Genomic DNA, 19607 nt, shown 5'->3' on the forward strand with positions numbered 1-19607 from the left:
AGTGGTTTCATGCGGACTTGTAGATTACAGTGATGTCATACTCTTGCAGTCTGAGGCTCCACCGCGCAAGGCGTCCTGAAGGCTCCTTTAAATTCGGTAGCCAACACAACGCGTGATGGTCGCTGGCGACTTTGAACGGCCTGCCATGTAGGTAAGGGCGGAATTTTGCTGTAGCTCAACTGATGGCGAGGCATCCCTTTTCGGTCGTAGAATAATTGCCTTCCACTTTTGACAGAGACCGGCTAGCATAAGCTATCTCCCGTTCAAGTCCATCTTTCCTCTGGACGAGTACGGCACCGAGGCCTAGGCTACTGGCGTTAGTGTGGATTTCTGCATCGGCATCTTCGTCGAAGTGCGCAAGTACCGGTGGCGACTGCATGCGTCGTTTGAGTTCTTGAAATGCGTCGGCCACTTGAACGTCGGCGTCTCCCACTTGAACTCGACATCACATTTAGGTAGATGTACCAGGGGCTCAGCGATGCGTGAAAAGTCCTTGACAAAGCGCATGTAGTAGGCACACATGCCAAAGAATCTACGCATTGCCTTCTTGTCGATGGGCTGCTGGATCTTTGCGATGACAGCTGCCTTCTGCGAGTCGGGGCAGACTCCAAGTTTGCTGATGACGTGGCCCAGGAACAGAAGCTCATCATAAGTGAAGTGGCATTTTTACGGCTTCAGAAGTTCAGAGTGAGCCCTGATGACTTGATGGCCTCTAGTACTGTCGCAAGCCGCCTAATTAAGCTAGGTGATCGTTGAAATTTTCGGCGAAGCCGACGACGTCATCCAATAAACAAGCAAGGTCTGCCACTTCAATCCTGCTAACACCGTGTCCATCACGCGCTGGAACGTTGCAGGCACCGAGCACACTCCAGATGACATGACCTTGAGCTCATAGAGGCCGTTTGGCGTTATGAAGGTGGTCGTTTCGCGATGCCTCTCGTCGACTTCTATTTACCAGTAGCCAGTCTTGAGATCCGTCGGCGAGAAGTATTTAGCGTTGCAGAGCCGATCCAATGCGTCGTCTATCCGTGAGAGGGGGTATACGTCCTTCGTGATTTTGTTCAGTCAACGATAATTGACGCAGGAACGTAAGGTTGCGTCCTTTTACAGCGGAGCTGTGAAACTTTTCGTAAGTTCGTTTCGTGCCGACAGAAAATGTGGACCGATCCTGGTGGTAGTGCCGAAGGGTCTAAGCGCAATGGCACATACCCCTGTGAACTAGCGAAGGTGTGGTCCTCGAGGATGGTCCGTTGAGTGTACGCCGCAAAACCTCCGCCTAGCGATGACGACCCCATGCGTCGCCTAGCAACGCTTCGCCGCAGCTGCGCCGACCGCGCCGAGCCTCGCCACAGCTGCGTGAGCCGTGACGTCATCGTGAGCGCCGCATCGCTTCGCCTTAGCTTTGCCGAGCCATGACGTCACCGCACCGTGTGGAGTATCCCGAGTATCGCACCGCCGAAGCGGCGGCGAAACGTCGGCGATTCGCAGAGGATCCGGAGTTACGAGCCCGCGAAACCGAGCAAAAGCGTTTCACCGTCCAGAAGCGTCCCGATACTTTAATGACCGAGTGTTCGTTGCTCCTTGGGCTGTCGATGATACCGGGTGATCTTGCTCAAAACGTGGCTGAGTCTCGAAGCATAACCTCGCAAAAACTTGCCCGAACCGAGATAAAGCTAGGTGGGGTCGCCAGCTTCGCTGTTTGCCCAGTCTTCGCACCACTATAATGTGAAGCTGCCCCTAATTGTTTCTTCACCAAAACTACAGGAGATGCCCACGGTCTTTTGTGATGGCTGCATGATGTCGCGCAGTATTTCGTGGGCTTGTTGCCTTATAGCTTCACGTTCTCGCGTCGAAACTGGGTAAGGGCTCTGGCGGCGCGGAGTGGTCGAGCACACTCTTCGGTTATTATGCGATGCTTCGCAACTGGCGTTTGTAGAATCCTCGATGACGTCGAAAAGCAGTCTTTGTATCGTCGCAGAAGACTTCTGAGCTGTTGCGGCTTACTCCTGGTGAGACTTGGATTTATGTCGAAGTCTGGTTCGGGAACTATGGTCGTCGGGGTAGATACGGCAGAATCTGAGAGGACAAATGCATTGCTGCTTTCCACAATTTCCTCGATGTATATACGTGATCGTCGTGCCCTTGTTGATGTGCTTGAACTCCTGGCTGAGGTTTGTCAGCACCACTTTCGTTTTCCCTCCATGTAGTCGAGCGATCCCTCGACGCAAATTTCCCGGTAAAGCAGTAAACGTTGGTCGCCGTCGATGACGCCGTCTACGTCTGCGGGTGTTTCGCTGCCGACGGAAATGACAATGCTGGAGCGAGGTGGGATGCTGACTTGGTCCTCAAGTACACTCAAGGCACGCTGACATAGAAGGCCTCTCCGTCGGTATCGCTTGATCTGTGGACAGCGTTATCGACTTCGACCTGACGTCGATGACTGCGCCATGTTGATTCAGGAAGTCCTTGCCGAGAATTACGTCACGCGAGCACTGTTGGATAACAACGAACGTCGCAGGGTAGGTCCGGTCATGAACTGTAATTGTTGCCGTGCAGATTCCAGTCGGCGTTATGAGGTGTCCTCCAGCTATCCGAACTTGGGAGCCGTCCCATGCAGTCTTGACTTTCTTCAACTTGGCGGGGAATAATCTACTGATGACGGAGTAGTCGGCTCCAATGTCTGCAAGCGCGGTGACTTCGTCGCCGTCGAGAAGCACGTCGAGGTCGGTGGTTCTTTGTCGTGCGTTGCAGTTAGGTTTTGGCGTCGGATCACGGCTGCGTCGTGTCGACATGTGGCTGGTACGTCGCGTCGTCAGTTCGTCTTTCGTCGGCGTATTCTTTGTTTCCAGGCTTCGTCGGAATGGCGGCGTGTCGTTGCTGCATCGTCGAGATAGATCTTGAAACAGCGGCGGAGGATCTTCGTCATTTCGACGTACAGCAACCGCACCTCCATCGGTTGCTCCTTTTAGTTTTCCGGATATGGGCTTGCGGACTGACCCCGGGCGGGGCCAGTGTATAGTCGGCGTTGCGGCTGATAGGTAGCGGCCTGGTGACGGCAAACGGGACGGTCGTCGAGGGCTCCACTGACTAGCGGCGAGGCGATGTCACGTGGCCGCTCGCCAAGCAGTGGACGTGGCGCGTTGACGGCGAACCCTCGTAGGCCCATCTCGCGGGCATCGGCGGTAGACGTGGCCCGCTTCCAGGCAGTGGTACCAGAGTGGACGGTGGTCGGGGACGCGCCAAACGTCAGTCTTCCTTGGAATGTTGCGCGGGGCGACGGGCTGGCGTGCTGGTGGCGGACGACGGAACTGCGGCGTTACCGGGCCCTGGCGCGGGCGCTGAGGGGGAACGTGACGGCGGGCTACGGCGGCGTACGTCATCGCTTCCGGATAAGGCTTGTGGGGATCGAGTTGCCTCCCTGCGCCTCGTCCCCCAGCTCGCGCGTTGTGCTTAGCTCGATCTCCGCGAACCGCCGCCGTAACAGCAACATGGCGGACACGGCTAGCGCGCCGGAGCTATGCTCCGTTTCATACATAAGATGCAACGCTGCTGAGACTAGAGATACTTTTTGCAGTGGCTGCGTTCGCACTTAAAAATAGTTCGGTGTTTCTTGACTGGTTTTTGTTAAACTCTTCTTTATATAAGCTCAGTTCTGAATGAAAAAAGAATTTACCGTTAGAAACGAACACACCATGTACTCATACGGCTGCTAACACGTTCTTTTAGATTAATTTGATCTTCGTTGTTTTTTATTTGCAGCCCGTCGAGGCAGCCTCATGTGCATGCCCGCGTGAGCAAACGCCGCTGGCGCGCAGCGAAGCATAGAAGGAACGCGCGGAATAAATTTTTGGTGACCGTACTTCTTGCGTAGCTTCCACAACGTGGCACCTCATGTATGAAACGGAGTATAGTTTCCCGCGCAAACCGTGCTTCTCCCTCCCGTGTTCGAGTTACCGGCGTGTTGCCAGGTTTGGCTATATGTAGTCAAATTGGGCTACAGCAAAAAATTTTTGGCGTCGACTTGGACGAGTTGGCTATGTGGCTATATTTGGGCTACTACAAATTTGCGACTTGGCTTTGTTTGGGCTATATACGTGGCGCGCGGCTTAATCCACGATCCAGAGGTGGCTCTCAAGGAGTAGAAACAAATCTCGAAGGCTATGTTTTAGCTGGCTGAGCCGGCCGCGCGGCTGTGCGTGTGTGCGTGCGCGAAATCCCCCTCTTTGCGCCGTTGTCTGAGCCGGTGTCTTTGACATTTGATGCACCTAAACTTACATCCCGCTTCATCGTCAGACACCCTATCCCCGGGCACCGGGAACGGCCTGGCAGTAGAGGGTTTTTCACAGTACACTGTACTTACTGGCTATGCTCAGAAAGTGAGAGCACCAATAGGGTGGGGCGATCATGGCACCGACATGAAAGAAGGGAAGCACGGGTTGAAGACACGCTCCAGTGTGTTCATGGCCATGGCTTCTGGGTGAAGTATCGCGCCGGGCACAGCTTTCGACCGGCTCCACGTTTCTCACGCTAAGCTTTACTGCCATTTTCCTTTCCCTGCGAGATTAATTTTTGTCCGTGCTTACGTTCGAAATTCATTTCGATAGGTGGGACTTAAGATCGGAACCTCCTCGAAGAGGAGAATCGAACCATGGGGAAGTAGGACAAGTATGCTAGAAAGTATAAAAAAGAATGGGAGCAAGACCTCGAGCTCAAAGGTGGGTCCTGGTGCTTTTACTTATAGATGGTCTGCCCGTTACGTCGCAGAGGCAGATACTCATTGTTCTAATATCGAAACATGTCTGCCACGATGACATCAGCGTACCACGTCACATGAGCAACAACCACTGTATTAGCTTAGCAGGTGAGGTGTCGCGCTGTTGGCTCGCGGACGCGGGTTTGATTCCCGGCCACGGCGGCCGCGTTTAGATCGAGGCGAAAAGCAGGAACACCCGTGTACTTAGATTTAGGTGCATGTTTAGGTGCACGTTAAAGAACCACAAGTAGTCAGAATTAATCCGGAGTCCCCCACCGCGTCATGCCTCCTAATCAGATCGTGGTTTTGGCACGTAAAACCCCAACAAATATTATTATTAGCACATCAACATGGTTTGCTTTTTGACAGTAACCGGTTTTCACAGGATTACCACTGTTCTCAATTTGTCGTTTACCTTTGCTTATTGTGCGCCGTCGCGGCTTTCACCATTTCGAGCAAGTTACGTTCGGGACGTGCTCATCGCCGAAAACGACCGCGCGCTTCTTACGCTGGTGTGCGTTTTGCGCAGTAATCTTTTAAAGCTTCGCTTACACCGAGTCAGAAAGTGAGTGGCATCTGTTGTCTGTCACTTTATTTTAACGCATGTTCTTGGTGTGCTAGAGACCTAAGATGGCAGCCAGGTTGATGCAAATGGACACTATATGGAGTGTGTCCCAGCTAACCCGGGCCAAGCTAACTAAAAAAAAAAAAAAACAACAACAACAACCATAAGATAGGACGATCAGACAAATAACGACAGATATCATAGCGCGAAAGACTGGTTTTGGCTCATAAAAAAAACGGAGCCGTGGGCGCGTCGCCGTCGCAGACCGCTGAAATTTTTCTACGTCGTAGGCCGAGGTCACGTGAGTGAGATGTCGATGATGCTGAACATTATTTTGCGTTCACGACAGCTAAAAAGTAGAGTTCGTAGATAATATTACTGTAAATAACTAAAAATAATAACGTAGTACTATCTGTAATAAAATAAAAACACTGATTTCACCCTCTGAAGCGATTCGTTGGAAGCGTTCCGTGTGCAAGCATGATGTCGCTGTTGTTGATGTCAAGGGTCGACCGTCACGGTGACACGGACATTTTTTTTTACGACGGGTTGTGCAAAAAAGGATTACCTTAGTTGAATATGAAAATGTATACACAATTAAAACTGCAAATAAAAATGACTATATTTGGCTACAAAATTTTGTGCTCTTTTTTTTGGCTAAATTTGGGCTACAATTTCTGTAGCTTTGGGCTATGCCGCCTCGTACGACCTGGAAACACTGCGGGAGAAGCCCAGGAACTACAGGAAGGCTCGATAATGTCCTTTTCAAGCATCTTTTTTACTTCCTGTTGGATAACAGCTCGTTCCGATGCAGGGACACGATATGGACGTCGGTGAATAGGGCTCGCATCGCCAGTTTTTATGCGACGAGTCACGACGGACGTTTGACCTAAGGGTCGATTGTCAAAATAAAAATTGTCGCGATAGCCTTCAAGAACGCGGCAGAGGGCTTCAGCTTGAGCAGGTGTAAGGTCAGAGGAAACCATCTTCTCAATGTCGACGTCACTGCCGTGGGATGACGTCACGGTACGGCCTGAGCTGTAACAATCTTCGACTGTGAATGGCTCGACCTCATCATCCTGCATAGCGCTAATTATAGCTAATGAGATCCCCTGAGGCAGGACTTGCGTGGTTGGCGCGAAATTGACAAGGGGAAGGCAGGTGCGGTTGCCAGTAATTGTCAGCACAGTGTGCGGCACGGTAACACCACGTGTAAGTTTAAACGCCGGAATTGGTGCAACCACGTAATTGCCATCAGGTACAGCTGGTGAAGAAAACAAGTCGACGTGTGTCACAGAGTGAGGCGGTAGGCGAATAAAATCCATGCAGCTCAAATGTTTTGGAGGCGGGTTCGCAGGGTCGGCAAGAAGAGGCAAGTCAAGGCGAAGTGAGCCGTCCGAACAGTCAATGAGGGAAGAATGACTGGCGAGGAAATCCAGACCGAGAATGAGTTCGTGAGGGCAATGCTCGATGACGGTGAAGAGCACGACGACGTGACCCAAGCGAACGACGGTGTGTCTCACGGCAATGGTGAGTCGGGCAGAGCACATGCCAACAATAGCGACAGTCCCTCCGTCGGCGACTCGTACAGCTCGGTTCGGGGCAGGCGTCAGAACTTTCTTGAGCCGACGGCGAAGAGCAGCACTCATAATGGACACATGCGCCCCGGTGTCAATCAACGCGCACACAGGAACATTGTCGACGAGAACATCCAAAAGGTTCTTGTTCGTGGCTAAGGTGAAGCGAGTATTTCGTACCAATGTCGTCGATGCAGCTTCACCTCCAGAAGCTGCACTGTGTAGTTTTCAGGCTGGGGGTGCTGCGAATATGTCGCAGAAGGAGCACGGCGTGACGGGGGCGAACGAGATTGACGGCGTGAGGAAGAAGGCGAGCGGGAGTAGCGGGGTCGTGTAAGAGGCGTCGCTAGGTCAGATGATAGGTCGAGCATAGACGGAGTGAAGGAAAAGGACGCGCTAGAGTGACGAGGGTGGTAATCAGCAGAATAGCGCGTCGGAGAAGTCCAGCGGTGGTGGCGAGCGATATGTCCAATGCGTCGGCGGGTTAAACAGATCGGCTTGTCGTCCACGGTTCGCCATTCGGACGGGTTGCGCTGTCCATAAGAGGAGTAAGAAGAGTAAGATGTCTCGAAATAGAGACAGCAGTATTTGTAAATAAATAAATAAATAAATAAATAAATAAATAAATAAATAAATAAATAAATAAATAAATAAATAAATAAATAAAACGTGCGTAGAGAAAGAGTTTCCGAGCGCATGGAACGAACGGAGTGCAGGTCGACGTTTGACAACTCTTGACGGACGACGGCCTGGTTCAAGGAGATCTTCGCCGGAGATGATCACGTGACGGGAATGAAGGGGCCGCCGGTTGTGCTGCTTCGACCTCACGACGAATGATGCTGGTTAAGTTGTCACATCGCGAAGGCTGCTGGAAGAGGTCGTCCCAGGATGACGTAGCAGCTGTGTTGGGAAGTCGCGTGATCTGCTGGGATACCCGGCGGCACTCCTTGGGGATCATATATCGATGCTGGCGACGTTTCTAAACACCAGTAAATTGAAGGCGTCATCAGCAATGCCTTTGAGGTTCGTGATTAACCTTATCGTCCTCCGACATGTTCGGGTCAGCCTTGGCACAAAGGGCCAAGACATCGAGAATGTACGACACGTAGGACTCGGTCGATGTCTGTAGACGTGTGGCAAGGGCCTTTTTGGCATTGAGTTGGCAACCGAACGGATTGCCAAAAAGGTCGCGGAGCTTCTCTTTGAAGAGATCCCAGCTCGAGATCTCCTCTTTGTCAGTCTGGAACCATGCCCTGGAGCTCCGTCGAGGTAGAAAAGACGTTGGCAAGCATAATAGTCGGATCCCACCTGTGACTGGTGCTGACACGTTCGTATAAGCGGAGCCAGTCAACATCAGGACTGCCGACTCTGGTGAAAACACCAGGATCCCGAGGGGAGGAACGGTGACGTAGGTCGGGGCTGCAGGCGGAGATGCTCGCGTAGATGAAGTTTTAACGTCTCAGTACTTGCAGTGCCAAGGACTGCAACCGGCCCCAGATAAGTGCGCTGCGATAGCGTTCACACGGAAGCTTATGTGTTGGTATCCAATTATGATCAATGGCAATGCCATCCCATATGTGACCCACCACAGATACCTCGGCGTTGTCATTGACCGCGGTGTTTCATGGTCGAAGCATGTGGCAATGTTAAAGAAAAAATTAACTGGGCTTGCTCAAGTTTTTCGCTTTCTGGCTGGTATGAAGTGGGGTCCATCTGAGCATTCGCTACTCCGGCTGTACCAGGCTCTCTACGTCGGCTATATTCGGTATAGCCTGCCAGTTTTATCAGGTATGAGCCGGTCATGCTTGCGTACGCTGGAAAGTGCCCAGGCACAGATGCTGAAAACATGTCTCGGTGTTCCACGTTGCACCTCAACCTACGGAACAATTGAGGAGGCTCGCGTCACCCCTTTACCTGTCTATCTACGATGCGAACCTCTTCGAGAATTCCTGCGACTGCTGTGCCCTCATGGATGCCACCCCTTATCTACACTTCCCGATATACGGCCGGACTCCACTTTTTCAAGAGCCATTAAATGCCAAGAATCTACCATACCATCATACTTTGCCCCAGCTGACCTTCCACGTATGCCCCCATGGGTAATGTCGAAAATACGGGTACGTCTATCGATTCCCGGAATTCCTAAAATATCGCGAATACATACCGTCGGCCTCAGACATTTAACACTTGAATATATGTCGAAAGGATATGACTCTTCGGTGAATGTGTATACAGACGGATCGGTCTCGTCGTATGCATCTGGTGCGGCTTTCGTCGTGCCTGCGCATCAAGTCATTCGACGGTTTCGTCTGCGTAACAAGACGACTACAACACCTGCGGAACTAGTGGCAATCAGAGAGGCCGTTCAATATATTTCGCGACAGCCTCCTCAAGTATGGACAGTTTTCAGTGACGCAAAATCGGCTCTGCAACTACTTAGACTGGTGTTGAAAGAACGCGCTTACAGAGTGTTGGCTCTTCAAACTGCCGAGCTATACACTTTAGCGCAAGAAAACGGCCACCAGATCACATTTCAATGCATTCCCCGTCACTGTGGTATACACGGCAACAAACTGGCTGATGCCGAAGCGAAGAAAGCACTCGAAGAACCAGAGTCAATGCTTGCAATTCCTTTTTCAAGAGCGGACGCCAACTGCCTCCTCTCCAATCTCATCCGAAAATCGACAGAAAAGCACTGGGACAATCCGTATAATCGACACAGACGACTACAAAGATTGGACCCTACCATGAAATTTAGGCTACCACCAAAAATTCAACGCAGCTGTGCCAGTCTTCTGCACAGACTAAGGTTGGGGGTAGCGCAGGCGCGGATCCAGGGGGGATGTCCGGATGTCCTGACCCCCCCCCCCCCCCCCCCTCAGATTTCTGCATCGCCCCCTCGCTGACAGGGGGATGGCCCTGTCGCAAAAAAAAAAAAAAAATATGGCCACCAGCATTCTTCAAAAGTATTTTTCGCGAGTACCAGCGGTATCAGCAAATGTAGAAGTAAAGCTAGCTCGCTCACAAGCTTAGTTGTATTCCGTAGGAGTGTGGAGTCGCGAAGTTGCCGTAGTTATTTTTTCTCATGAACACCTTGGACCTCCTGGCGCCTGCCGTGCCTTACTCGTCCCGTCGGTGGCGTCGAATGAACAAGGGGACGTCCCTTTTGCCAAGCACGCCAAGGTCCGCTCGAGCGCCTTCGCGCCTGATTAACTTAGTTTCCCCTTGGGGTGTTAACGGTTGCCTCATTGGCTGTCATCGGTTTCGCGACCAACCCGCTTAATGAAAGAGATATCTCGCTGAAGTGTTCATATATAAATAATAACAACTAACAGCTAAACTAAGAACTACGCATAGGCAACTTTTTTTTAACTGTAGCACTCATTGTGGTCACAGTTCACGTTGACAATATCCAGTACGAGCACAGTGCCGTTCGTACGCTACAAGTTTTTCATTGTAACTTCGCAGTTTTATTGTCGTACATTAAGCATAGGAGGCTCAAGCCCACCGGATCCGCTTATCTGAGTGGGCGTTCTTGCGGAGCGGGGCGAAGCCTCGAGCCGCGGCTGCGAAGTGGGGGAGCGTGACGTCAGCGGCAACGCCAGTGCGCGGGCCTAGGATGGCGTCGCGTGGTTAGAGAAACGGGAGCAGATGCGCGCCTTGTGTAAAAGGATGACGTCGCGTGGGAAACAAAACATGAAGACGCTGGCTCGCGCTCTCGGCTACTACGCCACATCGTTATTCTTGTAGGTGGCGTCGTGAGTCTTCATACGCGGTGATTCGCATATCGTAAACAACCAGCGTAGTGGTTGCTGCGTTGGAGCGGAGCGTTAAGCCCTCTGGACCACACGTACGCTTGCGGACGCGCGTAAGCTCGCGTCTACGCGGCTTGCGGTTGCCGCGCCTAGCGAGGAAGGACGGTTTGCATCCACAAATACGCGCGACAGCGCGCGCTCACTGGCCTCACTTGTTTACACCTTGGCAGACGCCACTACGTATTTCGTTGTTGGCAGTGCTTCAAAATGCTTCGATATCTATAAACGTAACTGTTATCTTTTTGGAGCTGTTAGATCAGCACGAAAAGTGAAGAAGAAGCACTTTCTTGCATGATATAATTCTGCTTAACTGAGAGTTGAATGTACCGCGCCGTCGCTGCGTAGCCAGGCGCGCCGACGCGAGGCAGCCCAGGCGCGCGATAACTGAGCGGAGCTGATCATCGAGATCGCGCCGCGTTTCGACGCGTACGAGCTGTGACGGACCGTCTGCGCATGCGTGGGCGCGCGGACGCGAGCTTGCGCGCGTTTGTAAGCGTGCGTGTGGTCTGGGCTTTACGCCCGTATTCAAGAACGTTCTTCTAGTCAAAACACCACCACGACTCAAGAGAGAAGATGGCACCGCCATCCCTCCACAGAAGTGGTCACTGAGCTTCATGATAATTCACGGGAATTCTTGAGAATTGTCGCGTCTTTATCAGTCGAGAAGCGGCGCTGTGCTCAACAAGGTAGAGTGGAGTAAGAGCTTAGAGTCGAGGGCTGTTTGAGAATACGGGAGTTAGTCCTCCAAAGCAAACGAAGGTGTCTCAGCCGAACACAAATAATCTCCTTAAGGAAATCAAGGTGTCCCAACAGAACTCCAAGGACGGACCCGTGCTTACGCATTTATAACGAACCTGGAAAAGATCATCCCAAATTTTATTTTAAGAAACAATACAGGGTAGTTATACCAGGTGTTCAAAATTAAGCTTCATGGCTTTCTTAAAATTATGCACTGGGAGGCACATGCAGACCACCTGCTCAAATCAGTTATGTGGCCAGGCGGACACAAAGTGAGATGATAATTATCGCTGCCAGCAGCCCAATTAACCAAAATTGAATAATTAACTTTTTATTGACTACAGTAAGTGTGTATGTTTGTATTCAAAAGTTAGAGGCAGTCGTGTTTCTACACAGTTTCACTTGGAAGAATTCTTCCAGCGTGTCTGTGCTCCGAGATATCCAACTCCAAATTTTAATTGTCGTTCGCATGATTACGCATGCAAGAGAGTGAGGATCGGCGCAAAGCTCCTCCCTGATGTGACGCGGCTGTTGCGTGCGGCGTTTAGTCTGACAACGGGGCGGAGGCATTGGCAAAGATAATAACTGTCCACCTTCCCCTCACGGCTGGCGAAACGAAAAAAAAAAAATCTAAAAACCCGTAACCGCTGTCGTAACACGCGACCGCGCAGCCTGTAAAGATGGCGGCAGCTGCCATGCCGAGATAATGGCGCGAGCGGAGAAGCCGGTACGCGTGCGTAATGGTGACTAGACAACCGGGCATGGTCCTTGTCTGGGCTACGCTAATAAAGTACTGCAGATTTCCAAGTATTGTAAGTTTTATTGAAATCAAGAGCAACAACTGCACCATCAACAGCAGAAACCTTTTTAGCTATGCTAACGAATACTTCATACTGCCGCTTTAAGTTTGCTGTTGTCATGCACAAATCTCATGACAACATTTCACCCATCAAGATCTCAATGCCCTAAAAATGTCCAAAATGCCTCCTTTCCACAGCACCGCCAAGCACAAACCGCTCTCGCGTCGACTCGATTATTCTGCGCAGTACGACAATTGAAATTTGGGGTCTGATATCTCGGAGCACGGACACGCTAGAATAATTCTTCCGAATGATACTGTTTAGAAGCACGAGTGTCTCTAAGTTTTCAATACAAACATACCCGCTTACTGCAGTCAACCAAAAATAATTGGTCAATTTTAGTTAATTGGGCTGCTCACAGCGATAATTATCGTCTCACTTTGTGCGCCCTTAGCCACATAACTTATTTGCACAGGTGGTCTTCGCGTGCCTCCCAGTGCCTAATTTTAAGAAAACCATAAAGCTTAGTTTTGAACACCTTGTATTATCAGGCGCAGCCGCCAAGCACATGGCTGTATTAGGTAACGTCCTTTTCCTATAAGCTCGGAGAAACCGATACCTGGCTTCGCTACAGGTCTTCTTTCTGGGGTTTTACGTGCCAAAAACAATTCTGATTATGAGGCACGCCGTAGTGGAAGGCTCCGGATTAATTTTGACCACCTGGGGTTCTTTAACCTGCACTACAACGCAAGAACACGGGCGTTTTTGCATTTCGCCTCCATCGAAATGCGGCCGCCGCGGCCGGGAGTTGATCCCGCGATCGCGTGTTCAACGCCTGAGCTGACTGAGCCACCACGGAGGGCTACAGGTGTTGCTCTAGCCGTATAAAACGCGGGTTTGTCGTGAGCAGAAACGGTGAATTTCGGTAAATAAGAAAGGCTACTATCATCATCATCATCATCATCATCATCATCATCAGTGCAGAAGCTGACCCCCCCCCCTCAGAAAAATCCTGGATCCGCCCCTGGGGTAGCGTTTACGCGCGGATACGTGCACCTCATGCGACGCACCGAGTCTCCAGACTGTGAATTGTGCCATGTAAATGAGACTATAGGTCATGTGCTTTGTGACTGCCCTAAGTACGTGGAAGAGCGTCAAAGGTTGAAGAATGACCTTACGCGTCTCGACAGCCCACCGTTGTCGGAGGACGTTATTTTAGGCCCTTGGCCAGACGTTCAATCGAGTTTCAAGGCCATCCAGGCGCTACTGAACTTTTTAAAAAGTACGGGCCTGGACTGTAGGCTTTGAGCATGCCAAATTGCTTGCCATATGTTTTACATCCGCCTTCCCTCGTCATCGTCACCCATCATGCGCCTCTTTCTTCCCTCTTTCTTTTCCTCTTCCCCTTCCCCCAATGCCGAGTAGCTGGCTAGAGGAATTTACCTCAGGCCGACCTCTCTGCATTCCGCATCATTAAACTTCTCTCTCTCTCTCTAGATGAAGTGCCGCCAGCCGAAGTTACAGTGGCGCCGTAGCGAGCGCTGCGAAGCTCCATGACGGGTACGGGGAACGTCCGCCTCCACCAAATAATGCTACGTGTAGCTGATGCCCAAGACTATTTACAATTTATTTACAGGGAAGCTAACGGAGGCCAAAATGGCGGCGCTATATCAAGCGGGAACACGTCGTCTTCCTTCTCCTCAGTGCAGCCACACTGTGGCAGGTGTTCCGTATCAGTATGAAAAAGTGCACAGCGGCCAATGGGTTACTGTGGCGATTTTCTTGTTTTGGGGCCGTGCGCTTTTAGGAGGCGAGAGGAATCATGGTCGAATCGCATGGCACGAACCCGGCCGATGCATCACTTGAAAAAAAAAAAAAAGAAAAGGAAACGAGCTGGAGTGGCGACGCCAAAAAAAAAAAAAAAAAAAAAAAAAAGCCTTGGCTTTTGTATGACCAAAGCACGTCCAAACATTTTCAAGCATATTCCAAGCTCCTGCCTTATTTATGATTGTTTAAAGTAAATGCGTATATTGTGCTCCAACCTTAGCACCGATTCTGATGTACTTTAATGTTGTAGCTAATGACATGTGGCCAATATATGATTTGTGCCATGTGATGTTGTGTTGTTTATAAGCTGCCGCTTTAATGTGGTAATGTGTACATTGGTCAGAAAAGTCATTGTATCCTCCTTGTGGAACATGATAACTCCTCAAAAGGTGAACCACCTGTCAAGACATTGTCGTTCTTGCGGTTGTGCATCGGATTTCACAAACATGAGCATCGTTATTATACACAAAGAGTAGCTGAGTCTTAACATATCCAGATGCATGCACAGGAGTGCAGAAGTCAATCCGCTATCTCTTTAACTCCGATCGAATGTGCATACTTGAGTAATATGTAACACATAGGGTGTCTAGTTTCTTTTATTGTTAGTTTAGTTCGTGTTCTTTTCTCCATATTTAGGTTTTGGTGTGTGTTGCTGCGTATGTATATAATTGCTTTCAGAGTGGCTTTCTTGTCGTTAATAAATTTAGGGAAGGCAGGGTTCTTCATTTTTTTTTGCATTCGTTTCTTGATCAGACAGCGAGTGAGCGTACTTCAAAGGATGTTGGATTTTGTTGCCAGAAGCAACAAAAACACATAAGTATAGACTGCATGCTGGAGGTATTCTTTATATCATGAAGAATATTATCAAGCTGATAACTCTGTGCACAATAATTACAATGAAAGAACACATCACTCCGTCGACCAGGTCGCAGCATTGCCAGCGCTCTATTAGCCGTCGGCTACGGTTCTATGGTTCTAAAACGTAAAGAAGTAGTGAAAGAAGCCCACGAATACACGCAAAGTGCCTCGAGTGGCCAGTCGCGCTGAAATTTTGCGTGTATTCAAGGGCTTCTTTCGCACGCGGAAAAACACCTTTATGTAGCACGTATTGAGCAACAGAAAGCCTTATCGGGAGTTTTTCATGTTGCCCTTTAGAGTGCGTCTAAAGAGTGCTGCGAACGTTACATTTTTGAGTCTAGGGGAACAGTATATGTTGAGTATGTGGAGTGGTATAGCTTGTTTGTTGAGTGGAAGAAGTGTCACCATCACATACGAATATTCAGTTTCAAGTTCCCAGTCGACTAGATTAGCCGTATAATTTTTATGCTCACAGACGCAGGAAGAGGGGTACTGCTGGAAGGTGATGTAGCTTGTAAAGGTGGCGCCGCTCCCTGGCTCCTGGAGGGCAACCACCGCCGGAAGCGAGTCGAGAGTTGAAAGGAAAAGTCGGAGATTCGCCCGCTTCGCGCGGGACCGGAAGGCCCGAAAGTTCCACTGGACAATGTGAACGGGGGTGGCCGAATTGGTTTTTGGGGAGTGCCTGATCTTAGGGCTGCTCGCCATGGTCAGTTAGGCTGAGGCGGGATTGTAGTGACGCTGCACCGGAGCCAGCACTCACATAGAGGGCTGGAGCGAGCAGCTGTCGTCATCGTCTACCTCAGGGGTAGAGCACTGCACGGGCTCGGGCTTACCCGAAAGCCCGGGCCCGGCCCGGCCCGTGGGACGGGCCGGGCCCGGTAGAGCAGTTTTTTCACGGGCTCGGGCCGGGCTCGGGCATGGCGTCTGCTTTTTGACCCGGGCCCGGGCCGGGCTCGGGCTTTCTGCAAGTTATTCTCGGGCTTCTCAACTCTGAAAAACATGTATTTTTCGGTCTCGGGCCGGGTTCGGGCCGGTTTCAAGCCGGGCTTGGGCCGGGCTCGGGCTTAAGGTAAAGGGGTGGCGGGCCGGGCCGGGCGGGTAACGTAGATTATTTCCGGGCCCGGGCCGGGCCCGGGTCTCGCCATAAAAGTTTTGATCGGGCTCGGGCGGGCCGCCCAATGTAAAAACGGGCTCGGGCCGGGCCCGGGCCGCAAAAATCGGCCCGTGCAGGGCTCTACTCAGGGGTGCGTCTAAACGTTTTGAGAGGGCGGCCGGATACGTCCTTGTAGGGACCGCCGGGCCTGCGCGAAGGGCGCGAGGAGTGCGCAATTTGTTGGGCAATCATCGTGGGGATTGTATCTTGCAATTTGGAGATGGCGGTAACCATCATTGAGATTTGATTTTCTATGGCGGCGAATCGGGCGTCTATGGTCCTGAATCGGGCCTCGAAACGGGCCTAGAATGCGGACTCCGCGTGTTGCCGCCTTCGGCGCCACGATTTCACTTTTCATTACCTCAGTCGTGGGGAGGGAGGAGAAAGAGGCTGGTTCATTTTGGATTCCAATTCGTTAATTTTCTTTAGCTGTATCTTTGTTTTGGGCCCTGAGGGCTGCTATTTTGATCTTGCTCGGCGCTCGGCGCGCTTGGCGGGGGGAGTGAGAAGTGGGGAAGAAGCAGCCCCGCCCGAATCGCTCACCTGGTGTCCGTTTTTGACGGCATTGATAGGCCCCGGTCTTGCCGCGCATCTCCGCCGCTCGTTTCTTCAGGCCGCCGCGTGGTGGCGGCTGGTCGCTGGGTGGCCCAAGATGGCGGCTTTTGTTGTTGGGCGCCATTTTCTTTTTCCCGTCCTTTTGGGCGGCCATCTTGGGTGTGCGGAATTTTTCCGCACAGTCGCGAGAGTTGGTGGCATGGGCGCCACCGCACACAAAACACCGTGGAACACAGTTGTGAGGGGCCCGCACTCCCTTCACTAGCGGAGCGTAGAGTCTGCAGAGTCCACACGTGTTCGGCTGTAGGTTTGGACATGCATCCGCGTGGTGCCCGACGGCCCCACACTGGCCGCAGGCTGGGATAGTTGTGTAATAGTTTTGCACAGAGACGACCATGCTGTCATAATGCACGTAACGGGGCTTCTCCTTACCCGCGAAGGTGATGCGTGCCTTGTTGGATGTTCCGAATTTTCGGATTGCCACGATGGTTCCGGCACGCCAGCACACTCGTTGTTGAAGAGTTTCCGTGGTGTCTGTGTTACGGACCACGATCACTCCGTGGCACGTGTTGCCGCCGTCTTGTCCCAGGTAACCGTGAAGCGGGACCGATCCCTTCTCGGTATTCACTCCAATGTCCCCGATGAGCCGGTCGGCCGCCTCGATGTCCAGGGTATGCACGATGATGATGTTTTGGTCTCGCGATGGCAGAACGAAGGTGGCGCGGGCCCGTTCCGGCCCGAGATACGCCGACATGGCGGTGCCATAGCCGGTCTTTGTGCACGCCTCGTGAAGAAAAATACGTTCTCTGGGCTTTATGATTATAACGTAGTGTTCGGGAGCGGGTTTGAGCATTGGGCGCGGCTTCCACTTCGTGGACGCCTTGCCCTTGCGTCCCGTGGCGTGCGTCGCGGGAGCGTTCACGTTTCCGACCGACGAGCCGGGGGCCGGGGCGGCGTTGGACGCCTTCATCTTGGCTTTGTCCTGGGAGCGGCGTTCAGCCACTTGAAGTACAGCTTGACCCCGAATTTTCGGGAAAACCGTCCAATTTTCGTCACTGGTGGTGGGGACCAAGGTCCACGCCATTTCCTCAAGGTCGTAACCGCGTAATTGGAGCGCGGAACCGCGGATGTCTCCATTTTGCCCTCGGAGGGCCGATTCCACCCGGCCGGGCGTCGGCTTCGGAGTCGCTAACGACGGCGCCTACGTGGACGGTCGAAAAACAGCCGTAAATTTTGAGAAAGTTGGCCCACCTGGACGAATTTGGTATCCAGTTGTTCCGCTCGATGTTCCGGATCGCTCGATGCCAGTTTTGCCTGAGTAGGATGATTTGGGCCGAGGCCCCAGCCTAAAATCGGCGGAGCCGATACACCACAGGTTTGCTCGCGTCGCGCGCTCGCAGTGCCTCCTACTTTTGGTCCCGCGTCCAATTCTGTACCGTGCAAGACACGCAGCCATGGAGCTCCCGCAAAGATCAGGTGATGGGCAAAATAAGCTGCGCTTTCAACATGCACCCGTAGAGTGCCCCAATATCGCCACCAGCCGATCCGCGCACCGCGAAGCGTCCGCACGGCCGCGTTTGCCACATGGCCGTGCGACGCGCGCGTGTAATAATGAGTAGTAATAATGATAGTAATAATGAGTAATCGAAAGACTGCTTCCGAATGCATATAACCGTTTCAAGCCCTCGGCATTTTTATATGCTGCCTTGAATGAACGCGCGCGGTGCCGCGGTTCCCGGAGATTTTCTTTTTTTTTTTTTTTTGCCCAATGCACGTGACGCATACTTGCGCAGCAGCTCTCGGCGTGTTTTGACTAAAGCAATGTCATTTCAATATTGCTCGCCACCGCGGCGGCTGCAGCTGCTTTGGTTATACAATATTTTGGTTATGAAGTACAGTAAGTCTACCTAACAAATTTTATTGGGATTTGAGATTTTATATAATTTTGTCAACTTGAGAACTTCGTTAAATAGAAACCACTTAATTAGATCATGCAGCATACCATAAAATTTATGCACGAGCCAAAAATATGTCATTTCTGCCTATGTTCACACTTACTGTAGCAGTTGAGCATGTACTGTGCTTTCATGGGAGAAACAATTAAACATTCTTAAAACCTATACGTCAATGATACTAAAATCACCAGAACTCAATCAGACCTGTTATAAGCATATTTTGCTTTTTAATTACGGTAAATCAGGTAAGACGTTAGGTGATTGTAGGTTTCCAGTGCTCTTGAATGGGACAGCTAGAGTATCGAATGACATGTAGTGTAGTGCAGCAAAGACAAGAACACAAAAAGAAACGGAACACAGACATAATTAGGCGCTTGTGTCCTTGTCTCGTTTCTTCTTGTGTCCTTGTCTTTGCCACGCTACGCTACATGCCATTCCATGGTGATCAACCAACAAGCCTACATCGCCACCCTTGTAGAGAATAGAAAATTTCATTATATCGATATTTGAATGTGTATACCTTGTTGTGCTGCTTCTTGAGTCACTGTGCCCACATCATTTGTTGGTGCAAATTCTTTTTGCCAATTCTGTCCAATATAGCGGCAAGGAAAAAAAAGCCACAGAAACTTAGCTCGGGTCAATCGATGCTGCTTACCAAATGTTACTCCATTTCATTCAATCAGACTGCAGAGTATTGCTACACATGACTGCTTTACTTTAGGGACCACGGAAAGGCAATTTTCGGCGCATGTTCGATGCTGTGTTTTATCAGCTATGGTGAAGTAGCAGTTTTTCATAGTCCTCGTTATGCCTGCAGCTAGTAAATAACTTATTCATGTGGTTTGGGCCGGTGGTTTAAATCTTTTTATGTAAAAACGTGGCATTATATTGACGGTACATCAAGTCAAAATTGAATTTCTCCGTATTAACAAGGACTCACTAAACAATGCAGAAAGGATATTCCTGCCATCTTTGCATCCTTTCAAGAGAGTCGCCAGCTCCATGGCATAA

At 51.0% G+C, this 19607-nt stretch overlaps 1 protein-coding gene across 1 annotated transcript in view; it reads right to left on the reverse strand.

Annotated features, from left to right (window-relative positions):
* Positions 1–303: 303 nt before the first annotated feature.
* Positions 304–19607, reverse strand: part of LOC125942679 (uncharacterized) — a 38307-nt gene continuing 19003 nt past the window's right edge. Inside the window, exons 2-6 of the mRNA XM_049660939.1 lie at positions 16630–17842; positions 15407–15473; positions 7932–8148; positions 7076–7137; positions 304–616 (exon numbers count right to left, since the gene is read on the reverse strand). Of these exons, the coding sequence (XP_049516896.1) occupies positions 304–616; positions 7076–7137; positions 7932–8148; positions 15407–15473; positions 16630–17842 (1872 nt within the window). The remainder of the gene's footprint in view (positions 617–7075; positions 7138–7931; positions 8149–15406; positions 15474–16629; positions 17843–19607) is intronic.

Source organism: Dermacentor silvarum, chromosome 1, assembly GCF_013339745.2.
Source record: "Dermacentor silvarum isolate Dsil-2018 chromosome 1, BIME_Dsil_1.4, whole genome shotgun sequence".
Taxonomy (NCBI): domain Eukaryota; kingdom Metazoa; phylum Arthropoda; class Arachnida; order Ixodida; family Ixodidae; genus Dermacentor; species Dermacentor silvarum.